Here is a 17,196-nt window from a genome sequence, read left to right as displayed (position 1 = left end):
CTAGTGACAGCAGAATCAAACTAAGAAGCACCAGCTCGTGTGCTGTTGTTTTAGGCAAGAGCCCAGTGGTGTTAACAAAGGGTTTTATCATTCTGGGGGCTGCATTGATGTAGAGAACAGAATATCCAAGGTACCAAAGCTGGGTGAATTAAAAGCTTAACAGCGTGAAGAGGTGTTAGAGCACCACAAATCCTATGGGAACTTGTCTGGGCTGTTCCACTCCTTGACACGGGTGTCCCTACCAGACAGCATTATCCTTCCCTTGGGGGTGTCCTCATGCTCAGCTCCTGGATTTCCTCTCTCCAGGAAGGAGGCTTTAGGGCTTCCCTGCCTTGCTGGCATCACTTATCAGGTGTAGGCACGGGACTTGCCTGCCCCCACGGGTGCCTTCCTCACCAGGAAACGGGAACAGAGGAGGGGCCTCACTTTGTCTTGGATGTGTTTGGCAGGGATGCAGCACAATGGGGCTGTTGGGGGGGTTCAGAGATTCTGTCACTGTCTGTGTTTTGGCTTTTCTCTCATGCTAGCAATAACTGCAGCGTGTCTGCAAAGGTGATGCTCCTGCATGTCCAGCTGGCAGGGAGCAGTGGCTTTGGGGAAGAATAGCAGGGAGTGGATGCTGCTGAGGATCTTCTTCAGTCTTCGCTCTTCTTTCCTGGCAGTACCATCGAGCTTTTGAGCGCCTCTGCTCTCTAATCCAATCAGCCCGAGGGAAACTGGATTTGCTGCAGTGCCTGACCACTTAGGTAGCTGCCTGCAGAGGAAATTCCAGCTCTGTTTTACAGGAGTGGCCCAAAGCTACCCCAGCACCTTTTAATGCAGAGATTTAATGCACAGACAGGGCTCCAGGACCTGCACCTCTCCCTGCTTTGTGCTGCTGCTCGATTCCAGCACTCCTGGCTTTCAGCAGCACTCTGACAGGTACGTTCCCTGGGACAGAGGGGGATATGCAGGTGGGGAACTCCACTATCAAGAGCCAGTTACTGCCCTCTCCAAAGCCCTGTGCTGGGGACTGATACAGCAGCTCACCAGGCAGCTCTGTACTGGTGGCTGTGTGTGTTGATAAAGAGAAGAAGCTTTCCAAAGGACTTGTGACCACAGTCCTATGGCAATGGCACGTTTGCAACTGCTGCAGGTCAAAACGTGAAACGTGAAAACGTGGCTTTGCTGCTCCAGGGTCTGAGCATCGGCTCCGGATGTTCCCGAAGGATGCAGCCTGGGAGACAGAGGCTGCTCGGCCAGGGCTCACTGCTCCAACTTTGCTTTCCAAGTGACAGGAGAGCCCTAAATTATCACTAAATTACTACTCAATTTCTTATGGATCTGGTCCAAATGCCACTTTTCTGGCTACATCCCATGTGTTTTCCAAGCAGCAGCAGGACTGGGTGGTAAGGAGGGGAGATTTGATTACTCCTGTTAATGCTCCTTTATTAAAGCTCAAGTAATGGGAGGCCATGGTTTCCATCTGCCTGGAGAGTGTGAACCTGGCAGAGCTCTGGCTCTGGGTCCAGCTCCTCCTCCTGGAAGCAGAAGAGTTTCTGCTGGGGCCTTGGTTCTACCAGGATGGTCAATGCCACAGGGATGCTCAGCCAGCATCCATCCCAGCACCCATGCAGCCCAAGGGCTCTGCTCTCCACCAAGGTACCATTTGGCAGGGACAGGGGATGCCTTGGGTACTTGGTACTGTGGGTACCTGGTGCGATGCTGCTCTCTGCCATACGGATTGCTGTGGCTCTGCTGTATCTCCAGCAGATGCCTTGGCCTCATGGACATGTTGGTGGGGATCATGCAGGAGCTGCATTGCTGCAGCTGTCACCACTTCACTGTGCTGCAGGCTGGGGTTTCCCTGGGGATGCGTTAAGGGATTTATGGGCATCTTCCAAGGTTTTCTCCTTTATGATTCTTGATGGGTAGATAAAAGGCCCCTTTCTTCCTTTAATGGAGTCTCAGATGTTAATGGCCTCCCTCCAGTCAGATTAAGGTGCTTTGGCCTGGTTTACTCTAATAGAGGATGATTGAGAAGCGTCTGGCTGGGTCGCAGTTGGCTTCCTCGCGTGTCTCGTTGTGCCGCGCTGCTGCCACCCCTGCTCATGAGGAGCTTCCTGGAAATTCAGGAATGAGAAGGCTGGAGGAGCTCATCCCTCCCGTGGCAGGGGCTGCAGCGTTCCCTGTGGATGCATCCTGGGACGGTCGCAAGCAGGGGCTGGCGGTGGGATGGGTATGGGGAAAGGCTGTGCTGCGGCTGCACCCATCCTGCTTTGTCCCTGGGGTAGCTGGTGCTGCAGTGAGTGCGGGAGCAGCCCTGCCTGCCTGCCCCTTTGCCACGTCCAAGGGCAAAGCAAAGCGCTGGAGTCTGCAGGGTAATCAGAGCTATTAGAGGCGCTCATGTGTGCAAGAGGGTGTGAAATGCAGATGGATGGAAGACTCCGGGGAGCAGCAGACAAGTGGGGATGTGCCCATGTCGGTGCTGAGGCTGGAGGGGAGCAGAGGCTGCGGGAGCCAGCACAGGGCATCTCTGAATCAGCACAGAGCAAATCCCCATTGCTGCATTTTAAGTGCGTGCTCCTTGCTCTTGTCCTGCCTCTAAATGATCCTGGAAATGTATCGTCGACTTAACTGCCTTTTAATTAAAAGTCAGGGATATTAGAAAAGAGAAAGTCAATTCCTGTCACAATTAAGCTGTGGTTTGAACAATTGCAGCATTTCAGCAAAGGATCCTCTCTGGACTTATTGATCCGTGTTGTCATAACGTCTGCTTTATTACCACCACTCAGACCATCTTCAGTGACTGTTTTGCCTGAATTATGCACGGTATCTGGCAGGCAGAGGAACCTGCCTGCTGCCAGCCCCAGCCTACAGGGCAGCCAGGCCCCCACGCCTGCTCCCCAGGGCTCATCCGTGATGCCAAAGCCTTCCTCTTCCTCTCCCTCTGCAGACAGGGGGTACAGGGAGGTCTCCATCGCTCTCCCCTGTGGAAGTGACAGGAGTGCAGGACACTGATTCATCCAAATCCACCACGATGCCGGCCCCTTTTAAAGGCAGAGGTTCCAGTTATGGTTTCCCTGCCCTTTCAAAGTTCTAGCAAACGAGGGGGTCTTGGAGAAAGGAAAATGGATTTCTCATGGCTTCAAAAGGGCCCTGACATGAAAGGTCAGAGTCTCTGTTCCTGCAGCAGATAATGAGATCTCTCACAGGCAAATCAGAACACTTGGATTTCAGCACAGAGGAGCTCCTGGTTTAACCCAGGCTATTGGGAATAGCAAGAAGAGAGGGCACGTGCTGAAGTGCTGTCTGCTGTGGCATCCTGGCAGCGGGGATGCTGCAGCCCCAGTTACCCAGGGCTCGGTGCCGTATCCTGCTGCCCCACGGTGCCTGGCACAGCCAGCGCGTCCCTGCAGCTTGGACAGAGCCTGCTGGCCTCCCCCTGTGCTGTCACTGCTCTCTTGTGCTGCGGTCCCTGTGGATGCTGTGATTCCTGGAGATGCTTTCTCTCCTGGAGCCACCTCATCCGGATGTAGGGATGGGGAAGGAGAAGCCTCACAACCTCAGCAGCATTTCGTGCAAAGCAATGGGCAGAGCTCCCGAGGCTGCAGCCCCCTGGATACCGTTTGCTTCGTGATAAATAGGATCCATGTAATAATTTCTGGCTCTTATTAGTGCTTTTAATCCGCAGACCTCAGGAGCACTCAGGCAGGGAGAGGTGAGCCAGCAAAAACGGGAGGGATGCTCAGAGAAAATGGACAGAAGCAGAGAAAAGTGAGCAGGATGAACTCTTTACCTCTCTATCCCATTAGCACACCCACCTCAGACTGCTAAATCCTGTTAGGAGCAGGCAGCCTGCAGAGCTGGAAGGCAGCACGGGGCACTCGATGCTGGGTAGTGCCGGGGCTCAGCACCATTTGGGGTGTTGGGAATGACTCCAGCCCTGCCTGCCCCTGGCTCCAAGTGTCTCCCCCTTGGGACAGCCTCTGGCTTTGCTCTTTACCCCTCTTACTTGTGGGTTAAGTGCCCCTCAGGCTGCCTGTTCGCGCCTAATGGGAGCAGTGCCTCATCTTGTCCTCCGCCGACGTTACCGGTCTGCGGCTTGTGATTAAACAGGCTGTCAGGCGCAGCTGTTTACAGATAATAGTGCTGCTTTCTCTCCATTCCTCCACTATCAGACTCATTAGGAAGGTTTCATGGGTGAATCAATCAGTCTGGGATTGAATAACATCTAAGAGGCATCTGCGCGCTCCGTGCGTCCAGATGTGACTCTGGTGAGCCCAAATCACTGCACAGGGCAGAGCCCTGGCTCCACACCAAGGTGACCCCAGCTCCTGCTGTCCCTGCATGCAGACCCTTCCAGGGGTTCATCCCCTCACTCTTTCTCCCAGACCGGAGCCAGCAGTAACAGCCTGGGTTGGTAAAACTCCTTCTGATGCTTCATTACAGCAGAATCTGCAGCACAGGCAAAAAGCCGCTGTTTCCACTCATGCTGAGGGAAACGTTCATGCATTTCCAGAGGAGGCTCCTGGTACGGATGGAGCTTGGCCTTCCAGATCCAGCAGGAACACGCTGCAGCTGCAGCTGGGAACAGGTTGTTTCTGCCATTTGTTGTTCCTTCCCTTAATTCTCATGCAGATGGGACACTCGCTCCAGCTTTTCCTCCCTTTCCGTCTGTTTAAGCAGGATTTCTGTGAGCCTCCAAAGTGATCACACTTTGGGACACTGAAACTGAATTTATCTCTCCCCTCTCCCCCCAAAGCCCCTTCCACAGGGGCCAGTGCTGACCCTGGGAGACAGACTGGGGTGCACCGGTCAGGGAGGGCTCATCCCTCCATCACTGGGATGCAGCTGGCATCCCGAGGGGTCAGTGGTGGAGGTCCCTCTGTGGGGGGCTGCCTCCAGCCCCAGCATGGTGACAAGCAGAGCAGAGGCACCCAGCGGCACGGGAAGCCATCCAGCTCTCCACTCTGCAATTACTGGAGAGCTTTAATGGAGCTGGATGCAGCCGGTGCCTTATTTAAAGTCTGCCCAAGTGTGGAGTCCTGGAGTGCAAAATGCATCTAGGAATTAGCCCCAGCTGGAGTAAATTGCTAATTATCATTTGCAAAGTATATTACCCTCTTTTATCCTGGACAAATGCAACAGCCTCGCTCTGCAGGACCTCCCTGTCCCCCTCACCCTGTGCCTAAGGGATACCTGGCGAGTGCCTTGCGGTGATTGAGCTGCTGAGTGAGGCCCCAAGTGTCTGTCTTCATCAGTGCACCGTGCAACTTGCATCTTTGATGGCCTCGTGGACAGGAGCCCCAAGGGAATCCACTGCAGCTCCGTGCCCTTGTTGCAAAGGGAAGCTTATCGAGGGGCTGATCAAAGGTAGGGATCTTGGTAATCGATTTGAAACGGTGATCAGCGCAAAGACTTGAATGTGAAAAAGCCTTTGACAATTAGGGGAAGCATCGGGAGCTCTGGGAAGAGCAGAGGCTGCGGTGAGGGCTTGGCACTGGCCTCTGCCATAGCCACTCTGGCTTGTGAGGCTGGACTCTCACCCATGTGTGGCCATAGAGCCAACAGAACCAGTCTGGCCACAGGTGCTGGCCACACGCTGCCCATCCCTCTGCAAAGCATCAGCAGCCTGCTGTAAACTGGTTTCCGATGCCACTGGAAATGAAACCCCTAATGACAGCACTTCAAACAGAACTGCTGCAAATCTCTGTAAGTGATTTTAATGAAACCAGCCAGGAATACAAAGAGAGCAAATCAAAGCTGGGACAACTCCTTTGTTCAAATTACACGTAATCGGTATCAAAATTATGATAATGGCTGTTTGCACCATTATACTTGAGGAATATCATCATTTCTATCAGAGACCTCAGGTCTCAGAGGCTCAGACTGAGCGCTCAGTCTGCAATTCAGCCTTTCAATCAGAGCAAGAAGCAGCCGGTCTGTGCTCAGTGCTCTATTCAATGCCACCAGCAAAGCATCTCTGCAGGGCAGGACCTGCCTCCCTGGGGAAGCTGGGGGGTCATTGGGGTGCCAGACCCCCCCCATCCCGGTTATAACTGTGCTGTGCACCCTCCATCCTGTGTGTGCACAACACTGGAGCTTGCTCTGGCTGTGCCCACCAAAGGAGAGCTGGGATTCACTGGCCTCATGTGCTTGGCACTGGCTCCAGCTCTGCCATACACCTCCATCCCCACGGGCACTGAGCTGCATGAGTGGGCATGGGTCCCCTAGGAATGGCACAGGGAGTCTGATTAATGCATGTAATAAATCTGCAGGATTAGGTGGCCTGACTGCTCTTGTGCATCTGTTGGTTCCTCCTCCACAGAGACAATGACATCAGAGAGCTCTTAAAATAGGAGGGTTCTCCCTTACGGGGGTTTTGCGGCTGGAGCTGAAGGCAGCACCAGGACTTGTGCCCAGCTTGGGATGGAGCACCCTGGGACGGCTGGATCCTGGGAATGCTGCTGGCAGCATGGCACTGCCAGGACCAGGGGCCCTTTGTAACCCATGTTGGGTCCCTGTGGCTGCAAGTGATGCATGGCAAGCCCTGGACCCTGATAGAAGCAGGGGATGCGGGGTTTCTGGACAGTGATTTGCACTCACCTCATGCATGGCATGGCAGCATCTCCCGTGAGCCTCCTGCTGCTCCCAAAGCTCCAATGGAGGTGGGGAAAGGCGAGCAGCATCTTCCACACACAGCTCCCCAGCTCCATAAACGCCTTGGCTTTGCCCTTCAGATTCTGCCACCGGATGGCAGTGCCTGGATCCCTCCTGTCTGCTTCTAATCAATAGCGTGTGATAATCCGGCTCCGGTCGAGTTGGACTTTCATGCTGAGTGGATCCTTGCCCCCAGTGAAAGGCTGCTTTCATATTGACGATGACAGGACGGAGTGTTACTTATAGAAGTATAATGATCTCGTGCTGCCTGGAGCTCTGGGTTTTCTCAGGGTATGACGAATGGGAGGCATTGACAAAAATGAGCCGTTTGCTGTGGTTTACATTATTTGCTAGGACACGGACCTCTGTGGGCTGCCTGGGAATCCATTAGCAGGAGCTGTAAAGATGCTTCAAGGCATTTACCCAGATTAGCTGCCGTTATGTAGGCAAGGATCTTTTATGTGATTACCTTAAAAGCTAAAGAGCTGCTGCACACTATTTCTAGCGCAGCGATCCTGAAGCAAAGTGCACCACATCTGACAGGGAAATGCAGCCCTTAGAAACAAATGCGTAGCTCTGCTTGCTTTGATTCCCATGCAAACAACTCGGGAGGTAAAAGGAGTGAATCCACAGAGTATTCCCCTTTTGCAGCCCAACAGCTTTGGCTGTGATTTATGGGGAAGCTTTACAGCAACTTCCCTCCTTGCTGTGATTTCTACCAGTTAGCAGAGAGGAGATGGTGCAGGGAGGGGACGGTGCTGGCTGTGATGGAGCAGGGAAGAGGTGTCTGAGCCCTGGGATCAGCAGTGGGATGGTGAAGGGCTATTGGTACCCGGTGCGGATCATTTGAGCTGCTTTCCTCTGTGGGATATTTACTTTACAGATGCCTTAATGCTGTTGTCTGCTCTGCTCTGCCTCCACCCGTGTCACACCAGTAACACCAAACCTTGTCGTGAAGCATGGTTTTGTGCTGTGCCCAAACCAGCATGAGGTCACACAAGTCCCTTGTCTCCATGGTAAGGAAATCCTTTCACGTGTGGAAGAGGACGGTGCAAAAGCTTCTGTGAGGTTTCTGCTTGCTTCAAGCCGCATCCCAAGACCCACATCCTCCTGGCTCCTTTGTCCTTAGCATAAAAAGTCATTTGTCAGCAGAAGAAACCAAGGTTTTGTTTTCCAGGCCAGATCTGGCTGTCCTCCCACTGAGACTTTCAACTCTTTATCTCAGGAATTGATGGTTTTGGATTCTGATCCTCTTTCCTTGGTGTTTGTATTGATTTCTGTTTTTTCCAGGAGGGTTATTTTCACTGTGGTTTCAAACCTATCTTTCTGTCTGCACTTACAGCAGGTAATAGCTCAGCTCAGTGAATTACACATTTCCAGGGCTCTGCTGGCCCTGGCTCTTTGCAGAAGCTCCCCTGGCAATCTGGAACTTGGGTATCCTGGATATTGCTTTCCCACTCGTGTGTCTCCAGGCTCATGTGGCAGCATTCAGGATGAGGGGAAGGTATTGTGCCATCCTGGGGACAGCATCTCCCTGTCCTGCCCCCCAGCCATGTCCCTGGTGCTGGCTCGGCTGTGCCCCAGCCTGCCTTTGGGCTCAGAGGCCAGTCCCTGTCATTCCCTGTGCCTGATCAGGAATTAATCCAATAGTCTCCATTGAAAAGGCATCTCTGCTTCCTTCACCGCAGCACTGGCTTTTAGTCATCCAGTCTTGCAGAAGAAACATTCATGAGATCCTTTCCCCCAAACAACACGATACTTCACAATCATAATTAAAACACCCTCTGGCTGCTCTAATATTAAGCTCTTATTAGCGCTTGGAATAATATTTCAGATAAATGGGAAAGCCTTGTGCTCTATTAGCATGACATCCTGTTCTCCTAGCGAAGCATCTCTCTAACCTCAAAGCCTCCATACACCTCCATGCGCTCTTCCCTGTTTGGCTCTTTGATGACATGAATACCTACACCTCCCCTGGGTTTCGGAGGTGAATGGAGCTCTCCCAGGGGGATGTATTGATTTGCTCCACGACGTTAATACCTTCCAACGTACCAGCAGCAAGATCCTGTCCGTGAATACTAAATGGCAGGCAGTTGTGCCCTAGGGGCTGGTAAGTGAGATCCCATATATTACACCGTGTGAGTTGTGTGTCATATTAGAGCAATCTAGTTTTAAAGGGCATCTTTCAAGCACAAACTAGCTTTCCCCCACACTTGACTGATCACACAAATAACTGTGATTAAAGGTCAAGTGCCTGGGTTTTTCTATTTTACTCCTTAAAAATTTATATGCAAAAGAAAACCTCGAAGTTAACATAGCGTGAAATTGTTATGCAGTTATGAGCCTTTAACGACGACTAAATATCACTTTTCTTCCTGGGTGGCTTGAAAAATCTCCAGTAATAATGGGTCACTTCTGCTTTCCACTTGAGGAAGATCATAAATAAGCCCTGACTTTTGCTTCCCTGCCCTCTAATGTGATGGAGGGAGGGTTTAATCGTATGAACTTGTGACTCCAGCCACCAGGGCGGTACCCCGGGCTCACCGGGAGCATCACTTGGGCTCAGAGCACTGATGGGATGCAGCAGCACCGCAGCAATGCGCTAACCCATGCTGAGCTCTCGCAGATGGAAAGAGCACTGATAAATGGATGGGGATTTTCTCCCCCGTCAAGATAATGCAGGGAAAAGGTAGTGGCTGTGTTTGCAGAGGGGCTGAGAAATAGAGGGAGGGATAGAAACACTCTCCAGCTAGGCTGGCTGTGTCCCCTTACAGGTCTCTGCCCTGGATTAGGTTTCACTGATGTGGGAGCTGAACAGAAAGGTTTGGGGCTGAGCTGGAATATGGGGAATTGGTGCTTTGGGGTGGGAAGACATGGAAAGCAAGTAGAAATATTAGAAGTATATATTGTCAAATCCAATTGTGAATCCTCTGCAGGCTGGCTACAGCAGCAGCATCTTCCTCTGAGCTGGCTGAGAGCCCCAGGTTTCCAACAGCTTTATACTCGAATGCAATGCCTCCCAAACGTCTCAAAAGAAAACATGCCTTAGGTGTTAATAAAATGCTTGGAAAGGCAAGATTCCTGTGGAACAGACTAAAGAAACATCATGCTCAGGGTTTTGAGCTGGTACCTGAGCTGCTCACGGTTCCTGGTCCTGCAGGGACTTTCAAATACGGTTTCACATGGGTAGTCCCAACTGACTTCAGGAAGAGAGAGCTTAGAAGCTGGGGTATGAGGCAAATGAACTGCAGTCACCATATCTAATTAATCTTATTATGCAATGTGCAAATCTGAGCCTGACTGGCAGCAGGCTTCAGTGGGATGCCCGCTCCAGCAAGCTTCTCATGCGTGAGGCACCGCAGAATTCAAGCTTTAGGGTCTAACGCTTTGAGGTGCTTAAACGGAGCGTGTTTGTGCAGACACACGACACTGCTCTTCTCCTGCAGCACTGGGACCTGCGGGAGCCTCCCCATTCAGTGCTGGCCACTGCAGTGCTGCCTTTCTCTGGGGCTTCTTTCTGCCTGACTCTTAGGGCAGCTGCTGGGCTTGGAGGACCCGGTGAAGAAGAGGAGAATCAAATCTGAAGGTAGAAAGGCAGAGCAGAGGGCTTGGCATAAAACTGGTACTCCTGGGGATCACTGAGAGCTGCCCTGCTCCTCTCCTGAGCCCTATGGTGCAGAAACAAGGCTCTGACTCGCCACTGGCTGCCTGTTAATAGCAGCAGGGAGCAAATGTCATCCTTGGAGTGTGGGCACAGCACTGCGGGTTATGGTTATGGTTGTGAGCACCAGGCTGCAACATCCCAGCATCTGCAAGGGCTGTCTGCGCCCCAGCGGTCCTTCCGCTTCCATGGGGTGTAAAATCAGCTGGGTTGGAGGAGCCCTTCAAGCTCACCCACTCCAACCCTAACCCCAGCACCGCCAAGGCCACCACTGAACCATGGCGCTGAGGGCATCGCCGGCAGCCGGGAGCCCGCAACCGGACGCACCCGGTCGAGGCTCGGGCCGCCACCGCCATCAATAGGCTTCAGCGTGAACGCCTCGCCCACCCCGCCCCTTCCCGCTGATTGGCCGTTCCGGCCGCGGCCCCGCCCCGTCGTCGATGATTGGCTGTGCTGTGGCCGGAGGGGCGGGGCTCAGCGTCCGGAGCGCGGCGGCGGTGGCGGCGCGGGGCGCGCGGAGTTGGCGGCGCCATGGCGACGGCGCGTGGCGGCTTCCCGCGGGCGCTGCCGGTGCTGCTGCTGCTGCCGGTGCTGCCCCGCGCCGCCGCCGAGCAGGGTGAGACGGGACCGGCACCGGCATCACCGCACCCGGCACCGGCATCACCGCACCCGGCACCGGCATCACCGCACCGGGCACCGGCATCACCGCACCGGGCCCTGGCGCCGGTACCGGTACCGCTCGGTGCCGCCCCGCTGCTCGGGCGTTGCGGTGCCCGCAGCCACCGGGAGAGGCCGGTGCGGTTCGGTGGCGGCTCGGCTGCGGTGCCGCCGGGTCCGGTCCAGGAGCCCTTCCCCGCCGGGCGCGGCGGTGGCTCCGCAGGGGAGGAGAGGGACGGGGCGGGTGGGTCCCGGCGGGGTGTGTGGGTCTCCCGAGGAGAGGGGACTCGGGTGCCCGCCGTTACCGGAGGCGCTGGGAGGAAGAGAGCTCCTTACCGCGCTGGACCGGGGCGGGAGCCGTCCCGGAGCGCTCGCGTGTGAAACGGGCGAGGATGCGCCCGGTATCAGCGGGCGGCTCGAACCGGGGGTGAGGCGCGGCAGAGCGCGCAGGCAGGGACCGCTGCTGGCTGTGGAGGAGCCCCAGAACTGGGAATATGGGGAAATGCTCTTCTGGAGCCCGGAGGATCGGCTGCTCCGTGGGAAGAGGGTGTAGTCTGCCAAGGGAACTCCCGCTTCAAAGCAGCCACCGATATATTCCAGCTCCAGGACACGCACGGTACCGCTGCGGTGGTGTCAGTGGGGTTGTCCTGCAGAGCCCCTTGGGAAGGACCGCAGCCTTCCCGGGGTGTCACCCTCGTTAGGTCAGGGTGTTAATGGCATAGCTGAGAGTGCAGCCTAGAGCTCTGCAGCGGGAGTCCTGCTCCGTGCTCATGCTGGTGGAGATGCGGTGGGGGCTGCTCGCCATACTCCAGGACCTGGCTCCCATGCCAGCAGGGGTGCACAGCACCGAGCTTCCCAGGTGGATATTTGCTGGCATTTTCAGGGTCACTGAGTTTGCTTTCTAACGTGTCACCTTCTCTGCAGTTGTCCTGCTGGATTCAAAGGAATCGCAAGCGGAGCTGGGCTGGACCTCGCACCCATCCAACGGGGTAAGTGCAGAGCTGGGGCTGCCTTTTGGTGCTCGGTATTGCAAGTCCTGCAGCGTGAGCATCCTGCTCACGTGGAGCTGGTGGAGGGGGCTGACAGCCACCGGGTCACCTCGAGCTGGGGGCGTACGGGCAGCTCGGCATGAGCTGTTGTGTTAGTCAGCACCAGGCACATCGAGGAGCAGAGCACGGGTTATGGGAGCAGTGTGCTCAATGCGGAATGCCCCCTCCAAATGAATTTTACACTCCTGGGCTAAGCAAATAAACAGCAGCAAGTTAAAGCTTTGTGTTGTAGCACGAGCTCCGGAGGAACAGCTCGGCTCTCGCAGGAGGGCTGTGCCTGGGGTGGGATCATCAGCCCAGCATCACGTAGGGTTGGTTTGATTCAGGTCCAGGGTCAGTCTATAACCGTGTTCTGGAGGATGTGTTGGGAAACTCAGGAGTTGTGTTGCCTGTGGCTGTGGGTTCATTTTCCAGCATGGAAGCAAAGTGTTCAGAGGGAGTAGTGCTAGATCGTGGAGTCATCTGTGTTGGCCAGCTGTTAGTCTGCTGAAGAAATACTATTTTGGGTGGTTTTGGCAATCTTGCATAAGTCTACACCCAGAAAGAATTGCTTTGGGAGGTTGCCAGGTCATCCTTAAGGATGTGAGGGTGGAATCATCGCTTCGCTGATCAGAATCTCTGCTGGGAACTTTGGGGAAATACCATTTCATTTGCAGTCAGAGGGTTTGTCCTGTTCCAGCTCAAACTTCCCCTGATGGAGAAGCTGCTGCTACTAGTCACAAAGATATTTGTCCCCCTGTGATGGTGTGACTGGAGTCACATCTCCTTGGCCATCTTTGACTTCTCTGGATAGCCCAGCCACATCTGGCTTTATGCTGTGCAGATGGTCCTTCCTAAGGGACAGCATCTAGGGGATAAAGTCTCTGGCTTCTCAGCAGATGATGTGTCCCCTTTCAGAAGGTCTGATGCCATTGCTCTTGTTCGAGGTGTGTCTCCATGTTTGTACCTCTGCAAGGAGCCCAAGTGTTAGGTGGTCCAGCAGCACCACTGTGCTCCTACAGCTTGAGGTTTTGGTGGGCTGAAGACTTGTATTGCCTATGATATAACGGGCTGTAGGTGGGGAGAGGCTTGTGGTGGTGGGTGTTTTTCTGCCAGGGCAGCTGGCTCTTGCTCATGGCAGCTCACGAGCTGTTTACAGCCCTTTGCCTTCTTTCCCCAGTGGGAAGAAATCAGCGGGGTGGATGAGCATTACAAGCCGATACGCACGTACCAGGTCTGCAATGTCATGGAGCCAAACCAGAACAACTGGCTGCAGACAGGCTGGATTGCCCGGCGCGATGGCCAGAGGATCTTCATCGAGCTGAAGTTCACCTTGCGGGACTGCAACAGCATCCCTGGCGTGACGGGCACCTGCAAGGAGACGTTCAACCTGTACTACGTCGAGTCCGACTCCGACCTGGGCCGTAGCATCCATGAGAGCAAGCACACCAAGATCGACACCATCGCCGCTGATGAGAGCTTCACCCAGGGGGACCTGGGTGAGCGGAAGATGAAGCTGAACACGGAGCTGAGGGAGATTGGGCACCTGAGCAAGAGAGGCTTCCACCTTGGCTTCCAGGACGTGGGTGCCTGCGTGGCGCTGGTCTCCGTGCGGGTCTATTACAAGAAGTGCCTGGCGACCGTGCAGAACCTGGCCGTGTTCCCAGACACGGTGGCGGAGACGGCGTTTGCCACGCTGGTGGAAGTGAAGGGCTCTTGTGTTGCTCACGCCCAAGTGGATGTGGATAACCCCCCCCGGATGCACTGCAGCGCTGAGGGCGAGTGGCTGGTCCCCATCGGGAAGTGCGCGTGTGGTCCTGGCTTCGAGGAGAAGGACGGGGGATGCAGAGGTAAAAGTGGCTGTCGGTGTCCTCTGGCAGCCTTTCTCTGTGTCAGTCCGTGTCGCTGCCAGACTGCTCCAGTGCTGGAGCACGGCTCACACAAGTGGAATTGCCTTTGGTCAGCAATGTGATTCTTTTAGCTGATTGCTGCTCCCGAGCTAACGGCCAGACCTTGATTTGAAGGGTGGCAATTGGGTAAATGGGGTGCGCTGCTGGTAGCTGCTCTGCAGCACGGTGTTGGCTGGGCAGGCGTGCCAAAGCTCTGGGTACCATCAGGCATCTCCCATGGCTTTATCTGTAGCTATAAAATTAATCTAGAACATTAATATCCCCTTTGTCACGCTTTACACACGACTTAATAATTCAGGGACTTTATAGCTCTTGAGGTTATGTTTAATGACAGCTGTAAAAGTGGATATAACCTTTACATTAACAGGTCTCCCTCTAATGAGCCTGCTGCTGTGGCCACTTTGATCTCACTTTCAAAGGCAGGTGAGAGCCAGGCATGGGATCAGCCCTGAGTGTGGGATCCTGGCTGCTGTGCTCCTCCTCTCAGAGCGAGGGAGCCTCTGAAAGTACTGTGAGGGGTGGCTGCCCCATCGCTGGCAGTGTTCAAGCTCCTCCAGTCCCAACCCCTGCCACGGGCAGGGACCCCTTCCACTGGAGCAGCTTGCTCCAAGCCCCTGTGTCCAACCTGGCCTTGAACACTGCCAGGGATGGCGCAGCCACAATTTGTCACCTGGTAGAAAACAGATGGAGAGGAAAATGCCTATAAATAAGTCCCAAAGAGGCACAGCTCCGCCGTGTTTGAGGTGTGCAGTGCCGCAGGAGAGCGAGCTTTCCCTAAGGGATCAAGTCTGCCCTTCAGGAGCTACTTGAAGCTTTCCAGATTGAAGTTGTGCCAGCGCTGCCGCCTCCCTCCGGGAGGTGGGAATCCTTTCCCAGTGCTCCAGGCAGCACCCGTTTGCCTGGTGCCCTCCTTTAAGGCGACCTAATGAAATCCATCGGATTGAAATCTCAGCACTGCTCATTGCTTCAGTGGCTGCGTGGCAGCTCGCCATGCTTTCCCCATCTGTTTGGAGTGGGAATTTACATAGTGAGTCCCAGCAGGCTTTTGCTAATATTTCAGGTTTCTCCGTGTTGAGTTTAAATAATTCATATTCTCTAAGGAAAAACATTTGAAGTAATTTAATGGCTATAATGAAGTTCCCCCCCCCATCCTTTCCCAGGAAGCAGGTCATTAGTCACTCTCTGCGGAGCAGCGTCTGATGCCTGGTCAAATAAGTTTTGGAGGGTTGAAAGTTGTGTGCTTGGTTTCGGAGCCCTGCATTAACACAGAATGAAGCGAGGAGCTTTGAAAGGCTGCTGATGGAAGCATCAAGGGCTGTGGAAATTCTTCAAGGACAAAAGCCCTTGAGCTGGGGCAGGTAAATACGGTGTTAGTTCGGGGGTGTTAAAGCAGCAAATCTGGCTGTGCTGTCTGGTGGTGATGGTGGCTTTGGATGGTGCGAGTCCACTGGCTCCTCCTTGCCTGTGAAACTGCTTGGCCACCACCCCTGTTGCAGCTCTTCTGGCCATGAGGGGTTGGACCATGGGTTTATTCAAGGGCCAGAAGCCTTGGGAAGCAGGGGTTGACCCTCACGCGGTGCCAGGGATGCCCGGTGGCTCTCCAGGCTGCCTTTGGTGCTGCTTCCCAGCTCCTGGTCCTCTCCCTTGTCCTTTATCTTCTCTGAGGACTTTCCAGCTGCCCCTGCAGTGTGGGTGTCTGAAAGCAGTTGCTTGTTCACCCCATTGACTGCCAGGGTGGCTTCATGTCCAGTGGTCCTCCAGGGCCTGGCTGTGAGCTGGATCCAGAATGGATCCAGGCTGGTGCTTAGGGCCAAGTGTGTGGCTTCTGCGCAGCAAGAAGGAGCTTTATTCCTTTATTTGCCAGTGACCCGGTGAAGCTGTTGGAACTAAATCACAAAGCTGGTGTCCCCATAACTGTGATTTAAGCGCTGAAATCATCCTGCCGCCGAGAGAACATTTGTATCCTCACACTGAAATCAGGAGATGAGAAAAGACTAATAGGATTTACAGCACTGCTAATGACTGCTGCAGGAAAGCTGAGCCTTTTCACTGTCCATCTTCCTCTATGGCACCACTCCTCTGAAGAAGCCCCAGTGTAGCTGCCAGGCTTCCATGGCTTTCTGATGCATCATTTTGGGGCTGGTTGAAATGCAGCCATCTCTGGGGGGGGACTGAGCAGCTTCAGCGTCTGTTTCACATCTCCTCTCAAATAAGAGGAGAGGTTCTGTCACGGTAAATACATTTGGGCTGCTTTTATGTGGCTAATATCTATCTATAGCCAGATGCTGGCTTGTGCTTACCCTGATCTTAACACTGAAACCTGCTCCCAGCCGATGCACAGCAGGCATCCACAGTTGCACTGTGGATGATCTCCTGCCCACCCCTATTTTGTTTTCGGGAGGTTTCTCAGCACTTAGGTCTTTTTGCTCTTAATTTCACCAGGCAGGAGCTGTGGCCCCTTCCTGCCATTTACTTTGTGGTGCCTTGCAATAGCTTTTGTGTAAATGAAACAGCGATGGGGAGGATCGGCCTGACATTGGCGGTGAAGTTGTCTCTTTCTGCTTCACCTTTCCCATCCGATCCCGTGTAATATCTGCGAGGAGAATTTCAACAAAGCCCAAGGTTAATATTTACCAGCCAGATTTGCTGCAAATGAGACAACTTCAACCAGACGTTGAATTAATAGGATGGAGACCAGGTTCCAGAAATAGCTGTCAGCCACTCTTCTTTGACAGCAACGTAAATCTGTGCTCGAGAGAAGTTTCCTTCTCAATTTGTTTCCCACCACTTCTGACAGCACTGGGGGGAGCTGGCGCAGTGCTGCTGTTGTGCTGGGCGATGCTCTGCTTCCAACACTGGCATCGTCCATGGCGGGCATCCTGGCACCGCACTTGTCCCAGTAGGTGATTGTTTAGTGGCTGCATCTCTTGCCTACACAGGAATGATGCCAGGTTTAGGGATGAAATAGTTTCTAGTGCTTGGGCACACGTTAAACAACGTTTAAAACACAGCTCAAGGGGGACATGGAGCTGTTGGAGGGAGTCCAATGGATGCTGCGAGGGCTGGAGCAGCTCTGCTCTGGAGCCAGGCTGAGAGAGCTGGGCTGGGGCAGCCTGGACAAGAGAAGGCTCCTGAAGGGGAGACCTCAGAGCAGCTCCAGTGCCTGAAGGGGCTGCAGGAAAGCTGGAGAGGGGCTTTGGAAAAGGGCCTGTAGGGACAGGCCAAGGGGAATGGCTTTAACCTGCCAGAGGGGAGACTGAGATGAGCTCTTAAGCAGAAGCTCTTCCCTGTGAGGGTG

At 54.1% G+C, this 17,196-nt stretch overlaps 1 protein-coding gene across 1 annotated transcript in view; it reads left to right on the top strand.

Moving 5' to 3' along the window:
• Positions 1-10,823: 10,823 nt before the first annotated feature.
• EPHA10 (EPH receptor A10) overlaps positions 10,824-17,196 on the top strand; it is a 35,485-nt gene continuing 29,112 nt past the window's right edge. The window contains exons 1-3 of the mRNA XM_062620790.1: positions 10,824-10,919; positions 11,885-11,949; positions 13,169-13,838. Of these exons, the coding sequence (XP_062476774.1) occupies positions 10,835-10,919; positions 11,885-11,949; positions 13,169-13,838 (820 nt within the window). The 5' untranslated portion in view covers positions 10,824-10,834. The remainder of the gene's footprint in view (positions 10,920-11,884; positions 11,950-13,168; positions 13,839-17,196) is intronic.

Source organism: Pezoporus occidentalis, unplaced genomic scaffold, assembly GCF_034315485.1.
Source record: "Pezoporus occidentalis ecotype Australia unplaced genomic scaffold, CSIRO_AGI_Poc_V1 ctg223, whole genome shotgun sequence".
Classification (NCBI taxonomy): domain Eukaryota; kingdom Metazoa; phylum Chordata; class Aves; order Psittaciformes; family Psittacidae; genus Pezoporus; species Pezoporus occidentalis.
Note: the sequence above shows the minus strand (reverse complement) of the source record. Positions and strands in the feature narration are given on the sequence as shown.